Source organism: Meriones unguiculatus, chromosome 6 (assembly GCF_030254825.1).
Source record: "Meriones unguiculatus strain TT.TT164.6M chromosome 6, Bangor_MerUng_6.1, whole genome shotgun sequence".
In the NCBI taxonomy this organism is placed as follows: Eukaryota; Metazoa; Chordata; class Mammalia; order Rodentia; family Muridae; genus Meriones; species Meriones unguiculatus.
The window spans coordinates 20,612,926-20,639,563 of NC_083354.1; the positions used below are offsets into that span (position 1 = coordinate 20,612,926).

Consider the following 26,638-nt stretch of genomic DNA (forward strand, 5'->3'; position numbering starts at 1 on the left):
AATTCTTCCATGTACTTTGTTTGATTAGATGATTCTTGTTTATAAGGCAGGTAGTCTACCACTGACTGGTTGACTCCCTCTGTTTCTGGATGAAGAAAACTGAATGGAGCCAGAGCAGTTCCCACCCTACGGCAGAACATGTCTATCGCACCTTGCTTAAAAACATTTACTTCCTCACATTCTCCACCTCTGTGTCCTCCTGTTTCTAATTATTGTTGAAATACAGACATCTTCGGGGCGCCAAAGAGATGGCTCAGAAGTTAAGACCACTGGCTGCTCTTCCAGAGGTCCCAAGTTCAATTCTCAGCAACAACATGGTGGCTCACAGCCATCTATGATGAGATCTGATGCCCTGTTCTGGCCTGCAGGCATACATGCAGGCAAAATACTGTATAAATAATAAATAAATAAATCTTTAAAAAAATTTACAAACATCTTTATTCAGGACTAACAGGTAAGTTCTCCTAACCTTTCTCCATCTTGACTCTTCCCATGGCAGTCTGTCTTGATGGAATCTGTATTTCTTTTGCTTTGTTTTCTGTACTCTGAGGCACTGCTTTAATGAAGAAATCAGCCACGGTCATCAGAAACTCCACACTGGCACACACATACAGCTTGTCGAGAACGGCATCGATCTGGCTTCCATTTTTATCTTGTCTATAACTTACATCAATCATAGAACTGTTGCTGTCTTGGTCATCCTTTTTGTCAATCATCCTGAAGAAAAAACATGCCATTCATTATTTTACCCCTTTTTTTCTCCTACTAAGATAACAAAGGAATGAAAATGTTCCCCTGCATTTTAATCATCTTTCTTTCACCTTTCAGTTTCTAATCTGAATAGAAAATACAACAGTGCTAATTAGAACCTAATCACCCAATTAGTAACCAAAGCATGGTTGCCTAATCTCCAAAGAAAGATTCATGTGATTAAGCAATTACGGGATATTCTGTAATTATAATGCAATTCCAGAGAAACTGATGACTACTGAAAATGACCTTAGACAATTAGCAATGCATGATTGCAGTCCCTCACAATATAACACAACCTCTTTATTCTACTAAATAAAACCTCCCTGGAAGATTTTGTCTACATAATTTGATTACCCTATAGGATTTATTCACATAGCACTCAATGCAACCCAAATCGACAAGTGTTTATTAGTATCTACAGTGATGGTTCCTATACAGCCTCACAAGTGCTGGTGATTTTATCAATAACCAATCAAGTAATCAATGTATCTATCAATCCATCAAACACAATTGCCTAAAGCGCTCTGAACAGCTTCCCTGGCCATGAAATTTGTAACCAGAAAACCTGGTTGAGGGGCTGGAGAGATGGCTCAGTAGTTAAGAGCACCGTCTGCTCTTCCAAAGAACCTGGGTTCAATTCCCAGAACCCACATGGCAGTTCACAACCGTCTGTAATGCCATTTCTAACGGATCTGACACCTTCACACTAATGCACATAAAATAAAATTAAATAAATTATTAAAAAAAAAAAGAAAACCTGGTTGCGAGATAGCAGCTTTCCTTATTTGTTCATTTCTCTGAAAACTACAGGATTCAGCAGAATCCAGAAAATAGTCACTGCTGTACAAGTTTAAAGAGCAACATAGTCGTTCACATACAAAAAAGTACAAAATACGACACATTTCATAACTTGAGAAAGTAATAAAAAATACCATTTAAGTTACATAGTTCCATATTTCATACCTGACTGATACAAGTTAATCTTTCAAAATGAGTTGATAACGTGATGATGCCACAGAATATATTCCTACTAAAAAATGAAGGAAATTCTGCAGAATTGTTTTGAAAGACAAAGTAAACAAGAAAAAAAAAAGGATGCACAAATTTAAGGATTCTATAACAATGGTAACAATGATTAATAATAATAATAATTCTGCCTACTGGCAATAATCTGGAAAAGTACCTTCCAAATCTATGTTAATTTAACCATTAAAACTCTTATCTCCTTTAGTTCTCATTGTTAAGACAGCACTTTGTTTTATTAATAAATTCCCCTTTCATTTACAGTTTGAAGCAGAGTAATTAGAGAGTACCATTTTGCCTTCCTGCAACTCACTTCTGAAAATGTGAGCACAGGAGAGGCTCTCCTGAGGATCTCACACTTCACAATGGCAGGCCAGCATCCACCTGAAACCCTGAGCAGCAAGCTCTGATCTCACAAACCTGGATGTTGCTCTCTCAATTCCTTCTCGGAGATCATCAAGAGTGCACATCTTAAGTTTAAGGCTGACATCCATAGACCCATCCTTGAACATCTTCCCTGTAGAAGCCATCAGGTGGAGTCTGAGCTCACCAAGACGGAAGCTGTCATTATGAAAGGAAAGTCTGGACTCCTGTAGTATATTTTTCAAGCAAAGGAATACATGATCTTTAAACATTATACAAGTTCATTTATGCACATTCCTTAATTCAAAGCTTAAAAGCAAAAAAGTTTCTCAGGGCTGAACCACATATATGAAACTGAGTACTGTGAACACAGATGAGTACATGAGTGCACTCACGCATCTGTGTGTACCCTGGGTATACTGGCCAACATTTTAGATGATCTAGAATGCTTTTAACTTATAAACACAGATGTAATGTACAAACTTGTGTAACTAGCAACAGAAATGACCTGTTGCACAGCTGTAATACAGAGACATTTCCAATCAATCCCTGATACAGATGTTCTGGAGTGGGTGGTTTTTAGATAAAGGCTCAGGTATTCCACGTTTCTAAGCAAAATGAGAAGCTCCAAGTGGCTGGATGAGACTCATTAAGAGCACAAACTGCATACTGCCTAAACACAGGTGAAGGAAGATACGGCACACTACAAGTGTGACCTAAAAAAATTAAAAAAAAAGTCTCAAATAAAGCAAGTGAGATATGACAGGGAAAGAGGGTTATTCACAAAAAGAAAAGTGACAGAGTCTAAATGAGTATGGTTACAAAAAGAAGCCAAAAATGGCTGTAGCATTTTAAGGCTAGGGAGGAAAAGGAGGAAAAAGAATTATCCTTAAGTGAAATGAAGAGTATACATAACTTTCACTCTCATTAAAGGCATTTGCTAAGGCTTGCATGAACACCAAAGACTAGGAATTCGGGCAGTTCAGTGAGTAACTGACAGATATTATCACAAAGCTCAACTGTAAAAATGTATGACTATTGTACAACTTCTGGAAACTATAAAGTGCAAATTAACATATGAAATGCACATGAACCCGGACAAAAAAATCTATAATAAATATAGACTGTGGGTATTTATAGGAAATGTTATAGGCATTGACATATGAAATTGCTAATTTATAAAATAAAAATATTTATTACAAGCTCCTATGCAATGCAAATGACTTTCTAAAGTACTTTTGATCTAGTATATAAATGCTCAGCACTGACTGAGAGGTCATGGCACGGAAAGGCTTCAAAGACAGTACTCAATTATTCTTCCTAAATAGTGATGACTACCGATGCATGAAATTAAACACATGGCCAGTCGGTCATATGTCAAATTCCTCTATTGGTGATGGATAAAATGCATTTGGGGGCTGTGTTACTGAAAAGAGGGAAACCCTAAACACCTTTTCTTAGCCTGGCAAGATTTAAACACAGGAGCCTATGGAACCTTGATCCTCTCTGAGGTCAAATACTGATTTGTAGATGCATGGAACTGTATTAATAGTTACAACAAAAAAATGCCAATATTCAAAAGCTGAATACTCAATCTCAAGATCGAAGGGTTTACCTCTGACAACAAAAATGTCCTATTTACCTGGCAGTTATCATTGTTGTACAGGATGATGGAGAGAGAGTCAAAGTGGAAGCCAAACTGAAGAGTAATAGTCTGGTCCACGGGGGACTTCGGGTCTGTCAAATCTTGTTCTGATGAGTAAGAAAATCACAGAGCTCTTAGGTAGATAAGCTATCTTACACATTTTAGTGAAGGGATGACAAAGTGTTACTGTAAATTTATATCAGACCTTCCACCATATTTAAATAACTCACCAGGCAAGTAATAAAAATGGCAATGACTGATCATTCAATATTTAGTAAAGGGAAAAATGGCAGAGGTAGATTACAGGAAAAACGATCTTATAAATAATATCAGGAAAAGTTTCGAAAAGTCCCTTCAAAGCAAGGTTCGTTCCGCAGTTTGTAATCACTACAGCATGTTTTTACTAACTGGCTCGGCCATCCTCAGAAATTATGAAACTGAACATACAGTGACGCTAAATACTGCCTACACTAGGCAGCTGGTAAAGGCCTTTTGTGGACCAAGGACACTTTCCACAGTCTCTAATGCATCTTAGGAGAGATGGCTCACTCCCTAGAGGAACTGAGTGCATTGTTATGGGGAAGCCATTGGAATACTGACACTCCAGAAGCAATTTCATTTTCCTTCCCATCTTCAGACACATAGAACACATCCTGTTTCAGTGTTCTGATAAAGCAATTCTGTGATCCTTTTGGAAACTCAGAGTAATTCTTTAGGAAAGTCACCAAAACTTACTAGAAAAGCAAGGTTTTGCCAGGCTGGGAAAAAAAAAAAAAAAAAAAAAAACTGGAATTTTTACTCCATGTTTTCAGAAATTTCTGTCCCAACACTTATTGTATTTTCAGTTTGCATATGAACACACAAAATTTCCCATGTGTCATATTAATCATAAAACAAGAACTAGAAACACAAATGATAAATGATAAAAATGATCATGATAAATGATAAATGATAAAAATTTGATCATAGCTAAACGCACCAAGATAAATCACCAAAGTTCATTTATCTGCACATCGTCCTGTCTAATTTCAACAATAGCCTACTTACCTAGCATTTGTCTACATTCAATGCAACAGTGGTAGCATCTATTTAAATCAGAAATCTCTTTCACAAATCCCAAAACATGCCGGGCCTAATTACAGAAGCAATGTTGGCCCCATAATAAGAATTCCTAATGGCAGCTTCGACACTTAACTTGATGCTGAGTGTTATAAGAGCACACGGTGCAGTTATAAAAACACATGGTGCAGTGTTCGTGGGAGCAAAAGGTCCTTTACCTTGCTTTAGTTGTGGAACTATCACCTACTGACTGTCTCTTAAAAATATCTGCTATTGACATCAATGACTTTAAAATGCAAAGCTGGGCAAGGCGCGCACACCTGTAACTCCAGCACCCAAGGACTGAATCAGCAGAGCCATCACAGGTATGAGGCCAGCTTGCTCTACACAGTGAGCGTGTTCCTCAAAAAACAATTAGAAAAGAAAAAAAAACTGAAATTATATTCCATGTACCAATTAAAATGGCCAAATATAAAAGGCCATCATGGTGTTCTTAAAACATTTAATTTTAAGAATCTAGAAATTTCCTGACACATTTCATAGTATCACTCTCCACTAAACCAGGTATAAAGCTATTACTGTACGAGAGTACTTTCCTTCCTCGTGATTCAGTCAACATGTCAAGATCCTTTCCTCTTGAATCAGTCTGGCATCTTACTGCATTACCTGCCTGCTTTAAGCTTTCTCTCAAGGTAGACCACCTCGATGCCAGGTGCTTTCAACAATTTTAATTCCACAAGCCAAGGGCAAAGAAGCACTGACCCTCCCCTTGTCACAGACAATGCACACAACCTCCACTGGGAGTGTCAGTAGGCCGCCCAGCTCCATCAGACCTTTCAGAGTAAACACTAAGAACATTGGATCCTTTCTCAGCACGTTGTGCTGGAGTGCTAACAGAACACTGTATGATGCTGATCATTTTTCAATACCAACACACAAATGAATCAGCCTTTACCTTTAAAATGGTCAGGCGCACTCCGAGTATCTCTCTTCACTCTTGCAGCCTCCTGTGCAGACTGGGTAGAACTTGGCTGTGAAGAAACTTCCCCAAGGTTTTCCAGCAAAATATTCATTAAAACTGTCAAGTCATCTTGACTGAGAGCAACCTGAAAACCACCAATAATGTGTTTATGTAATGTAAGAAAAAAATAGAATATTATGCCTTTGTCACTTCATGATTCATCTGTTTTACAGAGAGAGAACAGCATCAACAGCATGAGTGGAGACACTTGCCTCCTGCGCAGGCAGATCCTTTGGATGTCAATGCCCTTCCTGACTGACCCAGGACTACACCTCCCTCTCCTAGACCTCACTCAAGACTCCACTCTACCCTCTCTCATTTCATCCAGCACCAGCTCCTTTGTATCAATTTGCTTCCCTCCAAGCTCAGTTTGATGCCTGTGTTCAGTTTCTGGTGTCTACCTGAACTGAGATGTTCTCTTGTTCTGTAGCTCTGTTCTCAGTACAGACACAGCTGGAGACACAAAAAAACAGCCGTTCAGCTTAACAAAAAACAGCACCTCTTATAATAACAGACAATCTAATGACCTAGTGCTTTCTAAAGCCATCGTGTGCCAGGAAAGCAGCCTCTCCTGTTTTAGCTTTAAAAGGGCATGTGAGATTAAAAAGAAAGAACAGCCCTCCCTCCCTCTTCCCCCATCCCCTTCCCCTAGTCCACTGAAAGGGGGAGTTCTCCACCATTACCATCTGCCCATAGTTTATTAAGTCTCATCAGGACTGCCTGGATCCTCTTCCTCTGTGGCCTGGCAAGGCCACATCACCAGGGGCGAGTGACCAAAGAGCTCATAGAGGCAACCCCTGCTCCCCTTACTCAGAGATCCACATGGAGACTGAGCTGTTAATCGGCCACAGAGGGTCTAGGTCCTCTCCATGCATGATCCTCAGCTGGTACCTCAGTCTCTGCAGGACCCCTGGGCTCAGATCCTTTAGCTTTACTGGTCTCCTTGTGGGATTCCTATCCCCTCCATGTCCCTCTATCCCCACCCCCTCTTCTCCCATAAGAGTCCCTGTACTCTACCCAAAGTTTGGCCTTGAGTCTCAGCATCTGCTTGTATCCCCTCTTGGGTGGATCCTTTCAGAGCATCCTCTCTAGGAGATCCCCATCCTGTTTCCTCTCTCCCACCGCTTCTGGTGTCTATCCTGTTTGCCATTCTGAATGAGATTTAAGTATCTTCCCTAGGGTCCTCCTTAGTTAATGTTTAGCTTCTTTAGGTCTATAGATGGCTATCCTCTACTGGGGGAAGGAGGGAGTTTAGAGAGGGAGCATCAATCAGGATATATAATAAATAAATTGTGGAAAAATGAAAACAGGCTAAATGTTCATCACCAAGGAAAAGTTTGAATAAATGATAATGTAGTGGAAAATGAGAGAAAAGAAACCACTCACCACAGTTCCCTGCAACACAAGGCAGCAGGCTCATGTGCTGCATCCTAACAGAAAACTACAGCAGAATTAGCAAGCCCGGAAGTTTTGCTTGTTACAGACTCTTGAGGAAAGATTCGCAAGAAATCCTCGACATTACATGCACAACTGAAAATCAGTTAGTGTCTGGCTTCCTGGCTGTAAGATCACTCAAATGACGTGTTAAAAACTCCGAGTGGTGATATTTTCACAATGTGAACCAAGTTTTCTTTCCTACATTTCTGCCATTAAGTGAAATAAATGTCCTGGGGAAAGCCAGAGGTAGCTTGAGAAAAATAACAATTGTCATTTCAATGGGTAGGAAGAGAAAAACACTGCTGCTTAGACACTGGAGCATTGAAAAACTCCTGACAGGAATGATAGTGTTTTCTGCTGAAGGTCCTTTAGAAATATTAGTTTGGAAACTGCTGTATGGAAAATTAAAAAGCAACTACTATGGACTCCATTTCATTGCCTAAAAGACAGAGAAAATACTTGTCTCTTAAGGCAGCCACATATTATTTCTGAATCATTGCCTTCACTTTATGACTGAAGGTCAAAGTTAAGCCAATATTGAAGTATTAGGGATTAAGGGTGGAAGAAAATTTCTATCAAACTTTTAATAAAAGTATCACTTGAACATCATAAAAAAATAGGAACAAAAAGCTCTTGAGACAGATCTGTATCAGCTCTATGCCTTTAAGCTATGTGTGAGGCAAGTTTCTCAGCTTCTGTAATGTGAAATCTTTTTTATCTTTAGGAGATGAATAATAGCATGTTCCTAGTGGAGAGCTAAACAATATGAAGCAGCCAGACTGAAGGAAAGTGCCACAGGCTGTTAAGATCCATTAACTCAGGCTTTGCTCTGAAGCTTCTCAGCCTTCTCCTTATGTAACCTTCCCTCCCCACAGCACACACTGTGGTCCTCAAAGATAATATAAGCACTTGTACAGAAGCTGCTTTAAGCATTTGAATGTAAATTCACACAAAACACACACATGGACCCGGTAAAGCTGGCCTTTGACAATGACCCCAGGGTTTGTAAGAACTGTCAAAATGATCTACTAGAAACACATTTCTGGGGTCATCTACTGATACTCTTCCTAGTTTACCCCTTGACAGACTCAAACTATGCCACTGAAAACACTGCTGCTTCCCAAATAAATACACATGCCTGCTCAAATAACGATTTCTAAATTTAAAAAAAGGGTCCCTATACATTGCAATACTAGTCAAGCTGTTGTACCTCATACATGCAAATCATGCATCAATAAAACATCCCTAAGCTAGAAAGAATATTTTTGTTTTGAATGTAGTATCTGAGCCTTACTTTTAATTCTTTAACAATTTTATTTTTAATCAAATTTTCCAAGTTAAGAAAAATATTTTCAGTAGATGCCCATAGCCAGATCCTGGCTTTACCAAATGTCTAACTAAAGTAAAAGCAAAGGACACTGTGGGACAAGGACAACCTCGCTGCTGGTTTTCAGACACGCCGGGAACTGCAGGGTCAGCAAGGCAAGCCTACCCAGCACTTTCCCCAATTTGCACACTCACCTGCATAGGCTTGAGTTTGCCTTTTATCTCTATGCCTGGAATCTGTGTGTACCATGCTGCTGACAAATTCCGCTGTACGGACAAAAGCATGTTCACCGGTTTTAAAATTTCAATGTCAGGCTGAGGCGAGTCAGCCTCTAAAATAGTCCTGAAAGAATAACAAAGATTTCTTATAAGTATCTATGTATTTTTTAATTTATATCTGAACATGAGGCTGCCGTTTAAATACTTTAAAGCATATTTTTTCATACATCAACCCGTCAAAATAAATCAGATTTATATGCACAACTATGTGAAACAGTAAACTCCAATAAACTTTGAATCAGGTCTGACGAATGTGTCTGTTATCACCAAGACTGTTAGATAGAGAACTGGGAAAATACTGTGGCCATACCTTGCCAAACCTGAGTCATTAAGAAATCATTAGCCCTTAACGTGGCATTGTGATTCTCCAAACTCCAGAAGAAAACCATATCAAGTCTACAATCATGAAACATATAACAACAGCCACTTCTACTTTGTCTGCCAATAACCATTTACACAACCAAGTAAGTATTGCTGATCAATAGAGTCATGACTTTCACATTGTGATTCAAGGACTCTGGGATGCTTCACTGAAAACCCCTTATAAGAACGTTTAGGAGTAAAATCCTAAATTGCACTACAATTCAGGAAGGACTCTGCCACAAAGAAAAATAAATAGCTGCCTGGAACTAAGAAAAACAAAACCAAATGTCACTAAGTACACTGGAGTTCTTTTTGCTATCTTGAGATAGGGTCTCACTATGTTGCCTAAATTCATCTCAATTTGGGAGCTCGTGTTTCCCTCCCCACCTCAGCATCCTGAATAGGTGTGAATGGAGGCATGTGTTGTCCCCCCTTCCTATTAGGAAATCTTAGTTTTATAATCATTTTTTAAAGAATGGAAAAGATAACCATACTATAAAGTTATTAAGACAAAACATAGACCCTACAAAGCACAATACTGTTAAGCACTGGCCAGAAGCCAGTAGTCAAAGTTTCCTGATTAGAATAAACACAGAATGAGAGTTGGGAATTGTCACAGTAAGTACTGCAGGTGAAAAAAAAACTATGAAAATGCATAGAAAGCAACAAACAGCTAGATGATAAGAACATACCTGGACAGCTGCAGCTGAGTGAGCTGGACGCTCATCGTGTCAGCCACCGGGGGAAGAGAATGCTGTTCCACAGACACCAGACTGAACTTGTTCTCAACTCTGATTAAGCCCAGATCCGCTATCACGGCATTAGGTGACACAGAAGACTGGGGGACGGTAATGACAGGTGCTTTCAAATCGATGTCCATCAGAAGCCGGAAACTCTTCTGAGCCAGATCCTTCACGCTGGAGGCAGCTCTTTCCGCAGCTTGGACGGTGGCTGTGCTCAAGGCTTCTTTGGCAGTTTGAAAATTGTTGAGGAAGCTCTGTTAGGAGAGAATGACAGATAGACACAGTCCCCAAGCGAATGAAATGAAAGCTCAATGAAAAGCGCACATGGGGGAAATGATGCTTACGACTTAAACCCCCATTTTCCTCATAATAACCAGCCTCACTCTGTACTTTCAGGATGCACAAATAGAGTTTGTTCCCAGCAACTAATGCCTTAGCAGCTTGTTCATGAAGATTGTGTAATATACCAGATATGCAAATAAGGTTGTCTATCAACTTTTAATCATTAACGGGAATCAAAAGTGATTTTTGGTAAGATCCATTTCAATGGAAAATAAAGTATTTTCCAAATGAAGAATCTAAAAACAATACTCTTAGCATACATCCATTAATCATACAAAAGTAACTTCATCTCTTCCACCAGCCCAATATACACGCATTCTAGAGACATAAATATGATGGTTTAGGTATAAATGGATGACCAGTAAGCTCTTAAACTGGCAGGTTTAAACTCTTCTGCCCAAGACATTTGCAAGGACTCAGTAAAAATAAGAATTTCATGGCATGGATGATGGCAATTATAATCAAAACTCTAAGTTTCAATATTTCTTCAAATGCATGATGACCTTTGGGCATTCTACCAAACTACGAATATTGAAAAGCTCTAAATTACAAAATCAAATCATAAAAACAATAAAATTCATGAAAGTAATAGCTGAGTGTGGTGGTGCACACTGTTAGTCCCAGCATTTGGGAAGAGGCAAGAGGATCAAGAAGAGTTCAAGGTCAGCCTGGGCTACACAGTGAACCTGAGACAGGTCTGGGCTATATGCGATCCTGTGTATTAAAAACCAAGTACTACTAAAAACAAACAATATGTGCATGTATGTGTAATTATAGATACATAAATGAAAATAAAATATCAAAAAGTATTTTAAAATATAACTATGAAAATATTAGAGAATGGTAGTTTTTATGTTCAAAACAGTGATTAGACTTTCCAGCAAACATGACTCAAATGGTGAAGGTGCTTACTGCCCAAGCCTGGCAACCTGAGTTTGATCCCTGGAACCCACAGAAGGTAGAAGGAGAAAACCCCGACTTCACAACATTGTCCTCTGACATGCAAACAGTATGCTGTGGCATGCCCGCCCAATACTCATGTCATACACACATGTACACATGCAATAATTTTAAGAATTAACTTGCATTTGGTTTACTATCATTTGAAAGATTTCACTAGAACATTCTGTTCAGAGTTCAGGTGTTTATTATACAGCCCTTCACTATGGTCTCCATCTTAAATGCTCAACGAGAAACCAGTACAGAAGCCTGGGGTACCAGACTGTGACATACTGATGGCACCATGACCTTTAGAGAGTAGGACCTGATGGAGGGAAGTGCAGTCACTGGGAGCGTACTCTTCACGAGGGCATTGGGATCTGGGCCCCATATCTCCTCTCTGTTCCCAGCATCCATGAGGCCAACAGCCCTGTCCCAGCACACATCCTCCACCAGAATGGTCTTCCTTATCACAAGCACCAAAACAAGAGAGCTGAGCGATGGAGGAAAACCTGTTAATCCTGGAGTCCAGCTACGTCCTCTTCTTGTTTTAAGCTATTTATCTCAGGCATTTTGTCACAGTGACAGAAGGCTAACAAACATACCCAGGTACTGAAGATTTTAACTGTCAGGGCGCGGGTACATAGTCACAATATTTAGGCCACAGTAAGAAATAAACACAAATAGGAATAAACTCACCAAAAGAGCCATGAAGAATTTGTGAACATAGACGATCTGAATACAACCCACTTTGAGGCTAAGCTTGCCATCCACTTTAGACATATCACCGTAATTCTGTCCTTCTGTGGCTTCTGGGTACAGACTCATCTGGAACCGAAAGACTTCATCTCCCAAAATAGAGACGGCCTAACATCACAACACAATCGGTTATTACATCAGAGCTACAGAACCCTGGTCACGGGACCCTCGACACTTCCTGATGGCAGGAGCCTGACAGGTGAAAAGCCAACACATAAACTCAACCTTCAACACCAGCTGTTTTCCTTTTCTATCAATGTCACTTTATTAATAAAATACCTACCCATCGCTAAACTTTCAGAAATAACTTTTCCAATCATTATATAGCAAGCTTTACGACCTGAAAATGGCCTCCCATCTTCATCTCCAGCCCTAATATGCCCTAAACATATCAGACAAATAACAAATGTACACCGAACAAACAAGTAATGGCATCTAGTCCCCAAATGACACACTTCAACACAAAAATTGGTTTTGTAATTACCTTTTTGTGAATGGACAGTGAATCAACATTCATAACTATTATATTTTCAAGTCTGGCAAACATATCAGTCTGCTTTGGCTTCATAGAAATAGAGGCATCCATTCCTATAGAAGACACACTATTTACAGATATGTACTAACACACTACTAAAATACGAGGTAAGTAAAAATTACTATTAGACATATTAACACAATCCCCTCCCAAGTATGTGCTATCTAAAAAAGACTGGACCACTTTTAAGTCAGCATACTCCTCACACATAACAGCTGATGAAATTGTAAAATAAGACCAGTAAGTTTTAAATAAATTAAGAACATTTACTCCGAAAATATGCTATGCATTGGTGCAACCAGAGCTACTCACTCGGGAAGACACTATTTTCCAATGAACTGCACAAACGTGTTATTAAAACTGAAATAACTGAGCATCACTTATGACTAAGAGTTATTTTATAATAATTTATATCCACAATATAATCTAAATTTTAAAATCTGCCATGCTCCTTGTAACAGAGACATTAAGGATCTGAAAAGCCTCTTCCTCACAGAATACTGCCTACAGCTAAGATCTGGCAGCATTTGCTGAGTGCTGCTGACTTTTCAATCTTCTACTGCGTACAACATCCTTTGTACTTATCCATGCACGTATAAATGTAGAAATGTCACCCTCACAAGGCGAAGTAAGTTTCAGAAAGTTAAAATAATTTACTCAACACGAGCCAGTGGCTAACTTCAAGGTCTGAGCCATAGCAAACTTGCCAGAACCTCGTGCAACGTGCCGCATAACCGGGACGGAAACCTCTAATCACGCCGATGACAAAAGTTTAAACTATCTTTTACAAACTTATCTTACTAAACTAGGTGTGCTCAAAATGCAAGTGAAAACGAGGATAATCACTTTTATTTTTATACTGTGAGAATTACCATGATTTTCACCTGAGTTTACAGTTGTCTTATTCTGAAAATAAAACCAAAATAAAACCCTTAAGCCTCAGATGTATTCTGAAATTTTTAAAAAGGATAAGGAATATCTCACAAGTTTACCTCTCTATCGTTTCAAAGTACATTTGTTCAAAGCTTGCATACATTTTCAATACAAATAAATCCACTCATCTTTCCAAAATACTACATAAAAATAACCTCTTACCATGTATTTTAATATCCGCTATGTTACTCTTCTGATCACAAACAAAGATGTTAAAGGCATTTAACTCAGCTGTGACCTTCAGATCAAACACATCCCCTTCGGAAGTGCTGGGCACTGAAAAGCAGTGGAAACCAGTGGTCAGTGATACGCAGAGATGATAAAACAGTGTAAGCTCACTAATAAAAAGATTATGCAATGCACAAAAGGAACCATTAAGACAACACAAATATAGATTTTGCCACTCGGATAAAACCTAGCAAGTTGTCTTTCAGTTACGAATAAAAGCAGCCACAGCACCTTGATGGTGCTACTCACTGGATAAACGTGCCTTCTAGAGGAAAAAAAAAACCTCTAAATTAATTCTAGTGTTTGGTTACTACAAAATCTTTAACTAGTCACAACATATAGTGGCTCAAAGAATAATTCATGAAAACTGAAGTAGTAATGAACAGTCAAAGGAAAATCATGTTATTTACTATGTCCTTTACATGCTCTTTAACTGAAGAACCAACCCAGTTTCTCTAGATTATATGTTATGGGTACATAAGTAATTCTATGGTAAGAGTCACTAAGAAAGAAAATAATATGCTAAAGTTTAAAAATAATCACCAAAAAAAAATGTGAATATAAGAATACAGTCAAGCTTAGTGTGTTAGCAAATCCTACATTAAAGAGGCTAAAATAGAACAGACTGCCTGAGTTTGAGGCTAGCCTGAGCTATAGAGTGAGCTCAGACCTAGCCTGTGCTATATAGCAAGATGTTATTTCAAAAACCAAGGGTGGAGGGGGAGGCAACTGAATAGGTTTAATTTTTTTGTGTAGGTTTAATTTTTTTGTGTAGGTCCTAACTCATTTATTTAAAATACAATTTCCTACAAGTGTCTTATATGCAGGAAACTGAACTTTCCTATAAACAAAAGGCATGAGGGCTCTCAATTTTTAGTCCTAATATGATAGGCTGTTTGCTTTCTCAATGTCTGGTGCAGGATAAACAAGCCTTCAAGTCAAACTGTATTAAACCCAGGAAACAGTTCAGCTGGGTTGACGTTGCTGGACCACTGGCCTTGCGTTCACTCAGATGACCTATGAATGGTGTATGCAGGTTATACAAAGAGATGGTTCTAAGAATACTCTCTCTCAAAGAGAATAACTTTTTAAGCACAGTATAATAAAGGAGTCAGGAGTGGTGGCCACATTTAGAAAGCTCTTCCATTCCAAAAGTGTGAGGCCAGCCTGGGCTGCACAGCAAGACACTGTCAAAACAACAAAGAAGTTGAAATCTTGCTTCTAACAACATTAATTCTATGGTTTTAAAAGTTCAGATCCTTGTATCAGACTGAATAATACTAAAAAATTTATACTTAGGATGTCAGTAATAGAGATATAATTCAAGCTGGTAATTATCAGAAATTTATTCTAATTTAAAAATGAACATTTGAATTAAAAATCAGGCGCATGTTCTTTATTAATTCAGCATTTCTGAATGCTAGTCATGCACCTGGTGAACACAGACCAAGTTCTACTGAAAGAGGCATGAGGTCAGAGAGCAGGGTGGTTCCCAAAAAAGGCTCACAACTGCTGAGCACAGTGTCACTATCTGAAATGGGCCTCTGTGGCTGGGCATGACAGTCACCATCTTTTAACCCTTACCTTCTCACATTTACTAGACAGAAGACTGTCTAGAAAGACGTGTCAATGCAAAGAATCTATAAATTCTATGTAAGAGCCAAAAAGTAAAATCCACTGATTTCACATGATTACTATTAATATTTATTTCAAATTCTTCAATAAACTGTTATGCAAATCTGTAAAAACAGACCTGCTTTCTTCTGAAGCTACCCATATTTGTTAGACACGGTATATACCAAGGTTTTAACATTTATCCTAGCTGCAAATACAAGTTATTCCATGAAAGCATATTGGAAAGACAGATACCGGGTTTGATGGCAAGACTTCTGGATTCCCCCACAAGTGGCTTCAGCTCAGATCCCTTCTCAGAAGAGGAAGATTCAGAAGATGGAAGAGCAGATGACAAAAAATCCATAAGGGAAAGTAAAGCTTCCAGATGAAGCACCAAGTCCAACGATGAAAACGAAACCTAGGACAATGAACAGCAGAGAGGAGGATTTCAGGAATATTCACACCACTGCAAGACCAGTCATGCCTTTGGAGGTACAGTCACGCCACTGGGGGACAGTCACCCCACTGAGGGGGATGATCATGTCATTGGGGTCACAGTCACAGCCTGGGTTGAGTTTCAGTGTATGTAACTAACACAAGAATGGATCAAGCCTTTTTAAACAATTAAGAGTGAATTACTTTATCATTTCAATCATTTTTATTACAATTACACCGCCACTCTTTACTAGACAACAAACCAGTATTCTGCCCACTCCCAGTGCACACATTAATTCTGATCTCAACCAAGACTGAGGAGACTTTAATGAAGATACAGGAGTATCCCTACATTAACTACAGATGAGCAAATGGACTGTGTGTGTATACGTACTAGGCCATGCTGTATTCTTGTCCTTAATCTTAATCTAACCCAAAAGCCAATACAAGACTCAAATGTTCAATGCTGCCATTAACACGAGGCCAAATAACTACAATGGTCTAAAGTGAACAACATTCCCTTGAATAAGAATTATCTATATATTCCACAAATAATAACTAATTCACATTTTAAATTAATCTTTTCTGAAAGAAGGTTTGGCAAGACCCTTATTTCAAGTCTTTGTGCACTAATTTCAGGTCTATTACTACTGCACCCAATTCTACCTTAGAACTGAAAGCTCCACTGAATCAATGATCTAGTCCTGAGATGAAATGCAAAAAGCTTACCTTCAGCTTCTGTCTGGTGTTATCATGAATGGTTTTGAATTCTGGTCCATCACTGTCTGCCTATAAGCAGTTGATAATTAAGCACTGAGTTAAGACCAGTAAAATTTCACACATTCAAAACATATATTTTACAACTGAATGTATGCTATTAAGATACAACAAACATGTTTCTTATAGGCAAATAAGAATATGCCCCCCACAGGGGTCTTTTGTGAGACTGATACTCCAAACAAGGACCATATATGGTGATAACCTAGAACTCCTGCACAGCTGTAGCCCATGGAAGCTCAGTGTCCAAGAGGGTTCCCCAGTAATAGGAACAGGTACTGTCTCTGACATGAACTCAGGGGCTGGCTCTTTGATCACCTCCATCTGAGGGGGGAGCAGCCTTACCAGGCCACAGAAGAAGACAATGAAGCCAGTCCTGATGAGACCTGATAGGCTAAGATCAGATAGAAGGGGAGGAGGACTACCATTGGACTGGGGGAGGGGCATAGGAGAAGAAGAGGGAGGGAGGGGATGGTTGGGAGGGGATGAGAGAAGGGGCTACAGCTGGGATATAAAGTGAATAAACTGTAATTAATAAAAATTAAATTAAATTAAAAAAGAAAGAATGTGCCTCTAAAACTGACCATATAAACATACTCTAAATACTACAGATGCAAAATCTCATTCCTTATTCTACTCTGGAGAAGATGTTAGTGCATCTAATTAGGTGGGCCCATCCAAAAGTGGAAATTGCTGCTACCGAATTTATAACACACCTTTTTCAGGATATGGCATAGCTTTGATTGTTCACTCCCATTTATTCAACACCCCAGAGAAGCTTGTGAGGTTAACGGCTTATAAAGAATTTCGATATGCTTCCATAACTCATCACCAACCAACTCGTACAGAAAACACTCAGGGGAAGAATCTAAATAGTATGCATGAGGGAAATATAAATAGCTTCTTATACTTAAATACTAACCCCAGAGATGAAATGAAGTACTATTATGCTTAGATTTGATTGTCAACTTCATAAAACTTAGATTCTGGAAAGCAGGTCTCAATGTTCACATTGGGCTGGCCTATGGGTAGCACCATTTTCTAGGCAAGGGGTCTCTAACTATGTAACAGCAGAGAAATAGAGCTGAGCACAAACAAGCAGGCAACACATATGCGTTCGTTTCTATTTGCTCTTGACTGTGGATGTATGATGTCACTGAGTATTTATTTACCCACAATGAAAGACTGTAGCCTGGAATTATAAGGTGAAATCAGTCTCTTTTTCCACTTAACTAACTTTCTGTCAGGACATTTATCACAGCAACAGAAGTGAAAGTAAAACAGGTACCTTGATGAACAGCATCTTCAGGAGGGTTCCATCAGACTCATCAGAGGAACTGATGATATGCAAAGGCTCACCTTCAGAATCTAGAAAAGAAAGAAAAGTCTGAGCCAGTTCATCCCTTCAGCCCCTTAAAAACACCTTGTAAAACAGAACCAGCCATTTGCACAGAAAAACGCTCAGCAGAGAACTGAACATGAAACAGGCAAGCAAACTGTTACACTGTCAATGAGTCATTCCACAGTAAGTCTACCTTTGGAAAACTGGAGAGAAAAAAAAAAAGATAGTAAAACTAACAAGACAAAATAGCACTTGTCAGTAGCTAATTGTCACTTCTCATCATCAGTGTCACAGCTGTTACCCCCAACTGGATAAGCATTAACTATGAAATAGCAGCTATAAACTACAACAAGGAATTATTCTCAACAAAGTTTATCTTCCCAGAAATGCTCCACAGAGTCCTTAAAAAGCTTAAACAGAAAGAAAGTATAAAATTCAGGTAGTCTCAAATTTAGACCACGAATTTTAAAAATCCAGGCTACCTATTAAATGACAGCTCCATAGTCACTTGGGAGGAAGTGAGGCCAGCAGCTGAGGCTAAACATCTCCTTCTACATATTTACGGTCTCTTTAGCATATACTTTTTACGTGCACATATTAATGTAATTTAAAACAGTCCTTAACATTCATGTGATTTGCAAGTAAATCATGTAAAGTAAGGCTTCGTAGTAAATTAACTTTCCAAAAGGGAGTCTTTGGGCTCTGGACCTGGGAATCAGCTTCTTACTGTCACAATAATCATTTAGGTGAGATTGATTACACAATCACCAACAAACAGTAAGGAGAAGGAAGCAGAAAATGAGCCCTATGTTTATGTTGGTTATGAGACCCGCAATGCCTTTCCACAGAAGGACCTGCGCACTTACCAGGAAAATCAAAACACTGCATGGTGATTTTTCTTAGGTAAGCTTTAGCAGTCATGTCATGGGCTTTCACTTTGGCTTCCATCCCAAGATGCAGGATCTTTAGTTCATGTAGGGGCCTTCCTTTCTTTTCTGCTTTTTTCATCAAAGTAACCACAACCTAAAAGGATGAGGATGGATTACCACAAACTGCTTCACTAATATACAGTGACAACAAGAACTCAGTAGCTACACGGAGTGATATGAAGAAATTCATACCAGAAAAAGACATTCTGAGTTTGAAATCTGCCTATCATTTATTGCCTTACACTTAATTACCTTACATACATTTGTTGAGACTCTGTGATACCACTATTATTTTCTAGTGATTTTCAAAGATAAAGTCAAAAAAACAAAAAAAGGGGGCAGGTCCTAGAAGTCCTAACTGATGAACAGCTTCTGTCTGAAACTGCGTTGAGAGCAGCAGCTAATATTTACACAAATCCCCAGGCAAGGCTTCTTAACCTTGGGCCACTCATTGGGTACTATTCTGAGCATGACAGGTCATTTACTGAACTCCTGCCTCTACCCACCAGCTGGCAGCCTCCGTATTTACAGTAATAGTGTAACACCAAATACCCACCTGGCAAGCACAAAGTCCTCCCCTCCTGACCATCCATGTCCACAGGAGGGAACTGTCACAGTGTATATGATAAATGCTAGGAAAAGAACTTACATATTTTTATGCCCACCTTACCTGTGCCCATCTTTGCTACCTAACCAGCCCCTTTCTTCATTCCATATTCTCAAACCGTTACTTTTTGCTTTATAAACCCCACTCAAATGTCACTTCCTCCCAGAAACCTTTCTTGACCCTGTCTGCCTGCTTGGATGCCCAGTAGCTACCATCTACCACAGGCTCTGAAAGTAGCCTACCCTAAGCATATTTTTAATGGACATAGAATGTCCATTAAATGTACTTATGATCTATATATTTTCTAATGTATCTTTAACCCCAGCACACACATTGGACAACTGTTGACTAGACAAAGGAAAGGAGAAAATCCATACTGAAGTACTACAGCATTCTTAAATGCACATGATCCATTCTTTATTCCATGGAGTGTTTCCAACATTTACTTACAAAGATTTCTCTATTTCCCTCTCTTGCCTTTCTTACATAAAAATCCAAAACAAGCCACATTCCAACATCCTATAATAACTAAAAAGCAGGTGAGAGGAAATGCTTATATTTTCCTCCACACAAAACAAAACAAACATTGAATCCCTACAATGTAACTGGTATTTAATAAATTCAACTTTTCTTTTTTTTTTTTTTTTTTGTTTTATTTTTGCTGTTGTTTTCAAGATAGGGTTTCTCTGCGTAGCCTTGGCTGTCCTGGGCTCACTCTGTAGACAAGGCTGGCCTCAAATTTACAGAGATCCGCCTGCCTCTGCCTCCCTGAGTACTGGCTTACAGGAATGCACCACCACGCCCAGCTTAAATTCGCAAATTTTAAAGCACATTATCACATTAACAGGCTAATATTTTTTCATACATATTTACCTGCAAATTTAGCTTAATGAAACAATAAAATATCTGTTCACCTAACTCTATAAAAAGTGATAAAAAGTACACACCTCTTTAATTTCAAAGTGTAATAAGACATTAATGATGTCTATGGATCTGGTCTCTTCCACTCTGGCTGCTGATGCACCTTGTGTGGCGTGCACATCCTGTGACAGAGAGACTTCTTGGCATGCTCTGGTTTCACCTGAAGACACTGAACAGAAATACGTGCTTCTATTCATTTGTTTCTCTCACAGACACTTACTGCAAGCGTTCACGAGTACCCTGTAGCTCTGCAAATCCCTATCAGCTCTTGGCCTTAGAAAGCTCTTGGCTTAGTAAAAGAGACACACACGATGAAAGTCAAATGAGAGAATCAAGAGGAACCTATTCCCAAAAAAATTAGGCAAGAGTTAATGGGCTGTACATAAAATGACAGACAGAAGACAAGGTGAAGAAGATATTAATGCAGATGAATCACTGACTCAGAGCAGCAGGAGATAAGGCTAAGAAAGAAAAAAGGGCCACAGATGCTTGTCTATTGAGGGAGAGAAAAGCTCCATGGCTCTGATACTATTCTGAAACACATACCATGGGTGCAACAGAACTGTTCTCTAACTTATCACACACATATAAAATAAAGCTACCCTTTGCTACAAGTGTAATGCTCTGGATACTGCGATGACCTATGCATGGACTGTCTTGCTGAACTCTTAGAACACCCCTCTGGGGACTTCATTGCCACCAACCCACAGGTGAGCACATTAACTTTTAGACAAATTTGGTGCCTTGCCTCGTGTCACATGCAAGTGCTAATCCAAGTTTACCAGTCTGAACTGACAGCCTTCACTGTCAACTATACAACTCGGCAGTTAACACCTGATCACTGATTCAACACACCAGAGCCCTGCAGTATAACCTGCTCCAGAAACCCACGTGGAAAAACCACACTACTCATTAATACCCTGGGGAAGTATCACTATCTTACCATCTACCATCTTCTTCCAAAACGGCTTCAAATAAAAAGAATTACTAACAGGTTTGCAGAGTCACAACAGAAGATGCCCAAGTAGTCAAAAGGCATATATAAAATTTTTACTTCATTAGCAATGAGGACCAAATGAAAGCCACAGTAAGGGGCTGGGGCGATGGCTCAGTGGCCAAGGTACTTACTATGCAAGCAAGAGGACTGGGTTGAGGGCAGGCAGGGTCTGTCCTACCAGGGGAGGAAGAAGGGGTGCAGAGAAATGCACTACATCGTACTCATGCTGACTAAATAGGCAATTCCAAGGTCAACAGCTAGAGGCACATGCTTAGACTTGTATACAATAAGAAAGTGAAAATGTACAGTGAAATAGTTTTCCCTCCCTTGGTGGGCAAAAGTTTCGAAAGAAATTGGTAAACTAGTAGAAAGCTATAGAAAAATATGACAGGGGAGCAAAGTACAAGTGTATCAAACTTGTAAACTGATCAAAACACCCTATATTCACGCATGAAATTCACATACAATATTAAATTTTAAGTTAAATTAATTCATTAAAACCCATATTGATTTAATTATCCCTTAGTTAAATGTGAAATATATTAATAAAGACTGCATATCCTTCTACTGGTAAAACACTACAGATATACATGCAAACTAGATGTGAAAGGACATTTCAGTGCACAGGGCTACCAGTCAAAGACTCAACCTGAGTACCTCTGTGGAGACACTTGCTACACATTATATACTTCAACAAAATTTAATGCCATGAAGCCATTAAAAACAACGACAGAGGTCAAGATAGCACATACATGGGGATGAAATACACACACCTACAACTGTTAATTTATGAAAACATCAGCAAAGCACAATGAGCACATACACACAGGTGCCGCCACTTGTTTGAAAACAAATGGATACATTTTGTGTGCATAATCTAGTCACTATTGTGTACACATATGTATGTTATTCATATATACAACAGCTTTAAATATTGTAACTTTTTAAAGTAAAAATGGTCATAATTTAAACTTTCTGGTATTTTTATTTTAATATACTATATTTACTATATTTGGAGAGAATAATTTATTCATAATTTAAATTATTATACTTTACCACAAAGTTTTACTTAAATGTCAGATACAATACACTACCACAGCCTAGCATTATTAAATATTTTTTTAATATGTCAAGACTTTTTTTTTTTTAAGAGACAGAGTTTCTATGTGTAGCCTTGGTTGTCCTGGACTCACTTTGTGGACTGGCCTCACACTCACAGAGACCCGCCTGCCTCTGCCTCCGCCAGCGCTGGGCAAATTAAGACTTTTTACAAAAACATATCACTGGCTAATGGCCACCCTTCTCCCAGTTGCTAAACGGTAACTGTGTACTTCCCTAAAAGGAGAGAAATAAGCTCTAGTCATGCTTTCATTCAACAGCACCTTGTTAATTTTTCGTGGTAAAACAAATCACAATCTGTATTCGTTTGCTACATGTTTATTTTGTTTCAGGCCGGAGATGTACCTCAGCAGTACAGTCTATGTATGCGTGCGTGTGCATGTGCGCGTGCTTCAATCCCTGCTGCAGATGAAAACTCTCTAAATTTGAAAACGACATTCGGTGTCTACTGAACTACAAAGAGGCCCATGCAGATGGGTCAGCTGCCGTCAGCCTCTCACCTATCTCTTGTATTCGTGGTTTCCCCTTATCCAAGTCTTCAGTGGCCTCGCCAAGATTTTCTGCCAGTATTCTAAACAGAAGATTGAGATCCTCTTGATTGAGACTAACCTGAGAAATAGATGATAAACAACAACAAAAAACATTCGCTTTAAAAATGAAACAACTATAATATAGAAAACAAATTCCGAGCGATAGAACAGAATGGTCTTAACAGTAACTGAGAAGAGACAAAAATCACCACACAAGGCTTCTACTCCTCTCTTCGCTTTAACTTTTGCAATTTTAAATAAAATTAAAACTTATAAATAATAATACTTGCATATCAATGTTAGCTCTATTGGCTGGTTTTCACTTAAAATTAATTGTACTTAAAGAAATCTAATCCAAATTAACAAACTTGTTAAAACAACTAATTCTGGAACTCATACATATCACTCCTTAAAGAACACTATAGTTACCTTTGGCATACTTTGATCTCCTTAAAAACAAGTGTGTAAATAGCAAACATTATGAGAAAATTTAACAATAAATAATTTGTGCACAGATTTCTGCAATGGGTACGTATCAGATTTAAAAGTTAATAATACTTAACTGAAGATCAATTCTACTGGAAAGATTAATGATCTTGTTGAAAAAAAAAAGTTTCACAAACGTTTCTTTCACCATGCAGCAAATAATCTGCACTTCCCTTGGTTGCATATGAGAAAGCCTTCAGGGCTGAAATTTCAACGGTAAGTTATTTTCATGCATGTACTTACATTCACTGAATCAAGGCGCCCTTTAATTTCTACAACAGGCACCTTATGGTACCAATTTGCAGCTAGATTCCGATTTACAGAAAACTCCAAGTTAATTGGGTGCAACAGCTGAATATCAGGAAAAGAGGCACCTGGCTGGATTGCTGTCCTAGTAAAAAGGAGAGAGAAAGAGAGAACATAATCAGAGGGTATCAGGTAGAGTACCAAGCATTATCTGCTGCTCCAGATACTTGCAACAGCTTGAGGGGTTTCAAGGTTGAGTTAATAATTAACCACGAACAGAAACAGATTAAAATGTGTGATTGAGCAATAAAGAAAACGTTTTGTTTTGTTTTGTTTTCATGGGGTGGGGGGTTGGTTTGGGTTTTGGTTTTGAGACCGGATTTCACTATGTAGTCCTGGCTGTCCTGAACTCACTGTACAACAGGCTGTCCTCAAACTCAAAGATCTGCCTGCATCTGCCTACTGAGTGCTGGATTTAAAGGCATGTACCACCATATCTGGCTAACAAAAAAAAAAAAATTCTTAGAACTGTAGAAAGGAGAACTGAGCTAAAGGTTGTTATGTTTTGTGTTTGCTTGTAATTCACAATGCTGCAGATATAAAAGAAATAGTCAAGTTCGTTATTCTAGGAACAATATAGTTTATGTCACATTATCATATTTCATTCAACAATGGGCCACATCTACCTGAGTGTTTAAAACAGTGGAGCGTAAAAGGTCCTACTGCTTGGGGACCGCGCACCTGTCAAAGTCACACTGCAATGCATTTACTCCTGTGTCTGTGGAGAAATTAGTGACGACACACTTAACAGACTACCATCAAACACATGCATGCAGACAATTCTAACCACTACACACACATACACACACACACTCACGTATACATACACATATAATCCTATATATATGCCATTCAGACAATTATGTACACGACATCATGTTTCACGAGATGGTAAATGACCCTATCCGTGGTTTCCTCATTCACTGTACTTTCTACAATTTTGGAATCTATTCTTTCTACTTATAAGAAAAAGCCACCACAAAAAAATGGCATCTTATACTCCAGCGGACTCATCCGTTGCACACTTGTTGTACGGCGTGACTGTAATGACACACATGGAAGGACTTGATTGATACAATCACTGGCAGGGCCTTCCTCGGAGTGCATGCTGTGGCTAAGCAGAGGACAACAGGGCATTTGGTGGTTCTCAAACTAAAGAAAACAACAATGAGGGACCAGCAGCAAAGTGAAATCAGAAAGCACAGCCATAGCTAAGGCATTCAGAAAGCTGCCACAGGGGTCATCTTCTTGACTTGTTTTGGATAATAAAATCACCTCTGATGAGATGAAAATCCCTTTTAAATCTTTTTATATCTTCACATGCCACAAGGCATGAGCACTGAGGACACAGTATTACACAGTGCTTCTACCATGTGTAAGCTCACTGAGGCCATGAGTAACCATTTCCAGGAAAGCCACACCATGCCCTTCAGAACCAAGCTCCACCCAGAAAGGGTGAGCAGCTATTAGAAAGAAAGATTTGCTACCTTAGAAACCACCTCAACAATAGAGCACGCAAATGGATGCCATGTGTGATTCCGGGGGTGGGGAGGGAAAAGGGGGGAACATCACTGCAACAACTGACAGCACCTTACCGTGTTTCACATTACACAGCACACCAGTGTTAACTTCTAGAAACTACTATTTGTATCATGAATAATATAATAAACTGCCTTGCTTTTGTGAGACACAGGCTAAGGAAAATTCTAAGCAGAGGATCAAGATGTGTGTTTTATTATTCTAGTGTTTTTTGTTTTGTTTTGTTTGAGACAGTGTCTCACCGGGTAGCCCTGGCTGTCCTGGTACTCTCTGTGTAGACCAGACTGGCCTCAAACTCACAGAGATCTGCCTGCTCTTGCCTCAAAGTGCTGGGATTAAAGACGTGCACTACATCTAGCTAAGATGTCTGTTCTCAAATAATTAGCAACCACTGTTTTGGACAGCGATATACAGATATTAAAGAAAATGTGAACAAATTAGCAGCTCTCATGAAGGATGTACACACACTCTCCAGCTAACCAGGAGCTAGAGTTCTTTGTATCTTTGTATCAGATGACAGTTCTTCATAGAAGAAGCGTGGTATGAAAGTATCCTGAGACGCTAGCATGTGCTTCATACCACCGCCACTAAGCATACATACCTAGAGAGCTTCAGTTTCGTGAGCTGCACCTCCATTTTGTCGATCACTGGAGGGTTGACAGCGTCTTCTCCGGACACCAGACTGAACTGGTTGTGAACTCTAATTAATCCAAGATCTACCACGACAGCATCGGTAGAAACAGAGGACTGTGGAATGACAATGACGGGGGCTTTCAGATCGATGTTGATGGAAACACGGAAACTCCTTTGGGCGAGGCCTTTCACACTTGTGGCAGCCTTTTCTGCAGCCTGGGCAGTGGCGGCACTCAGTGCCTCCTTGGCCACCTGGAAATTGTTCAGGAAGCCCTGCAGACAAAATGGAAAAGGGGAAATGAAAAACAGGACATCTACCTCTGCCTGCACACATGCAATCTGCTCCAACAGAGCCCTTGCTTGGAAATGAGCCCTGTTTTTCTAGTGGAAGTAAGGAATCTAGGAAGGCTCCTCTCAGTTGTGAGCTGCCCAGCGTTGACCCACCGCTGAGTAGCATGTGGACCGGGAACACAATCTCAACACTTTGGCACTCAGATAGTTGGCTTCTGTGTGTTCCAGAAAGCTAATTTCAATCACATTCAAAAACTGTTCAATGACTTGGATTTCAAGTGTTAAAGCGCACTTTTGACCGCTATCTTCATATCTTCATATACCAGGCACCACCTAAATCCCAAAGTTCACAAAATGCGCAATC

At 39.2% G+C, this 26,638-nt stretch overlaps 1 protein-coding gene across 5 annotated transcripts in view; it reads right to left on the reverse strand.

Annotated features, from left to right (window-relative positions):
- Window positions 1–26,638, reverse strand: part of Vps13c (vacuolar protein sorting 13 homolog C) — a 149,519-nt gene that overhangs the window by 50,512 nt on the left and 72,369 nt on the right. For 3 of the 5 annotated variants that reach the window (XM_060384832.1, XM_060384830.1, XM_060384834.1), the window contains 17 exons: window positions 25,952–26,256; window positions 23,749–23,896; window positions 22,990–23,098; window positions 20,400–20,542; window positions 18,783–18,939; window positions 17,863–17,942; window positions 16,527–16,586; window positions 15,618–15,780; window positions 13,683–13,796; window positions 12,537–12,640; window positions 11,993–12,160; window positions 9,962–10,266; window positions 8,823–8,970; window positions 5,799–5,949; window positions 3,782–3,891; window positions 2,197–2,366; window positions 470–717 (listed from right to left, as the gene is read on the reverse strand). In XM_060384832.1, the coding sequence (XP_060240815.1) occupies window positions 470–717; window positions 2,197–2,366; window positions 3,782–3,891; window positions 5,799–5,949; window positions 8,823–8,970; window positions 9,962–10,266; window positions 11,993–12,160; window positions 12,537–12,640; window positions 13,683–13,796; window positions 15,618–15,780; window positions 16,527–16,586; window positions 17,863–17,942; window positions 18,783–18,939; window positions 20,400–20,542; window positions 22,990–23,098; window positions 23,749–23,896; window positions 25,952–26,256 (2,683 nt within the window). The remainder of the gene's footprint in view (window positions 1–469; window positions 718–2,196; window positions 2,367–3,781; window positions 3,892–5,798; window positions 5,950–8,822; window positions 8,971–9,961; window positions 10,267–11,992; window positions 12,161–12,536; window positions 12,641–13,682; window positions 13,797–15,617; window positions 15,781–16,526; window positions 16,587–17,862; window positions 17,943–18,782; window positions 18,940–20,399; window positions 20,543–22,989; window positions 23,099–23,748; window positions 23,897–25,951; window positions 26,257–26,638) is intronic. The other 2 variants (XM_060384831.1, XM_060384833.1) reach the window with 1 other exon arrangement.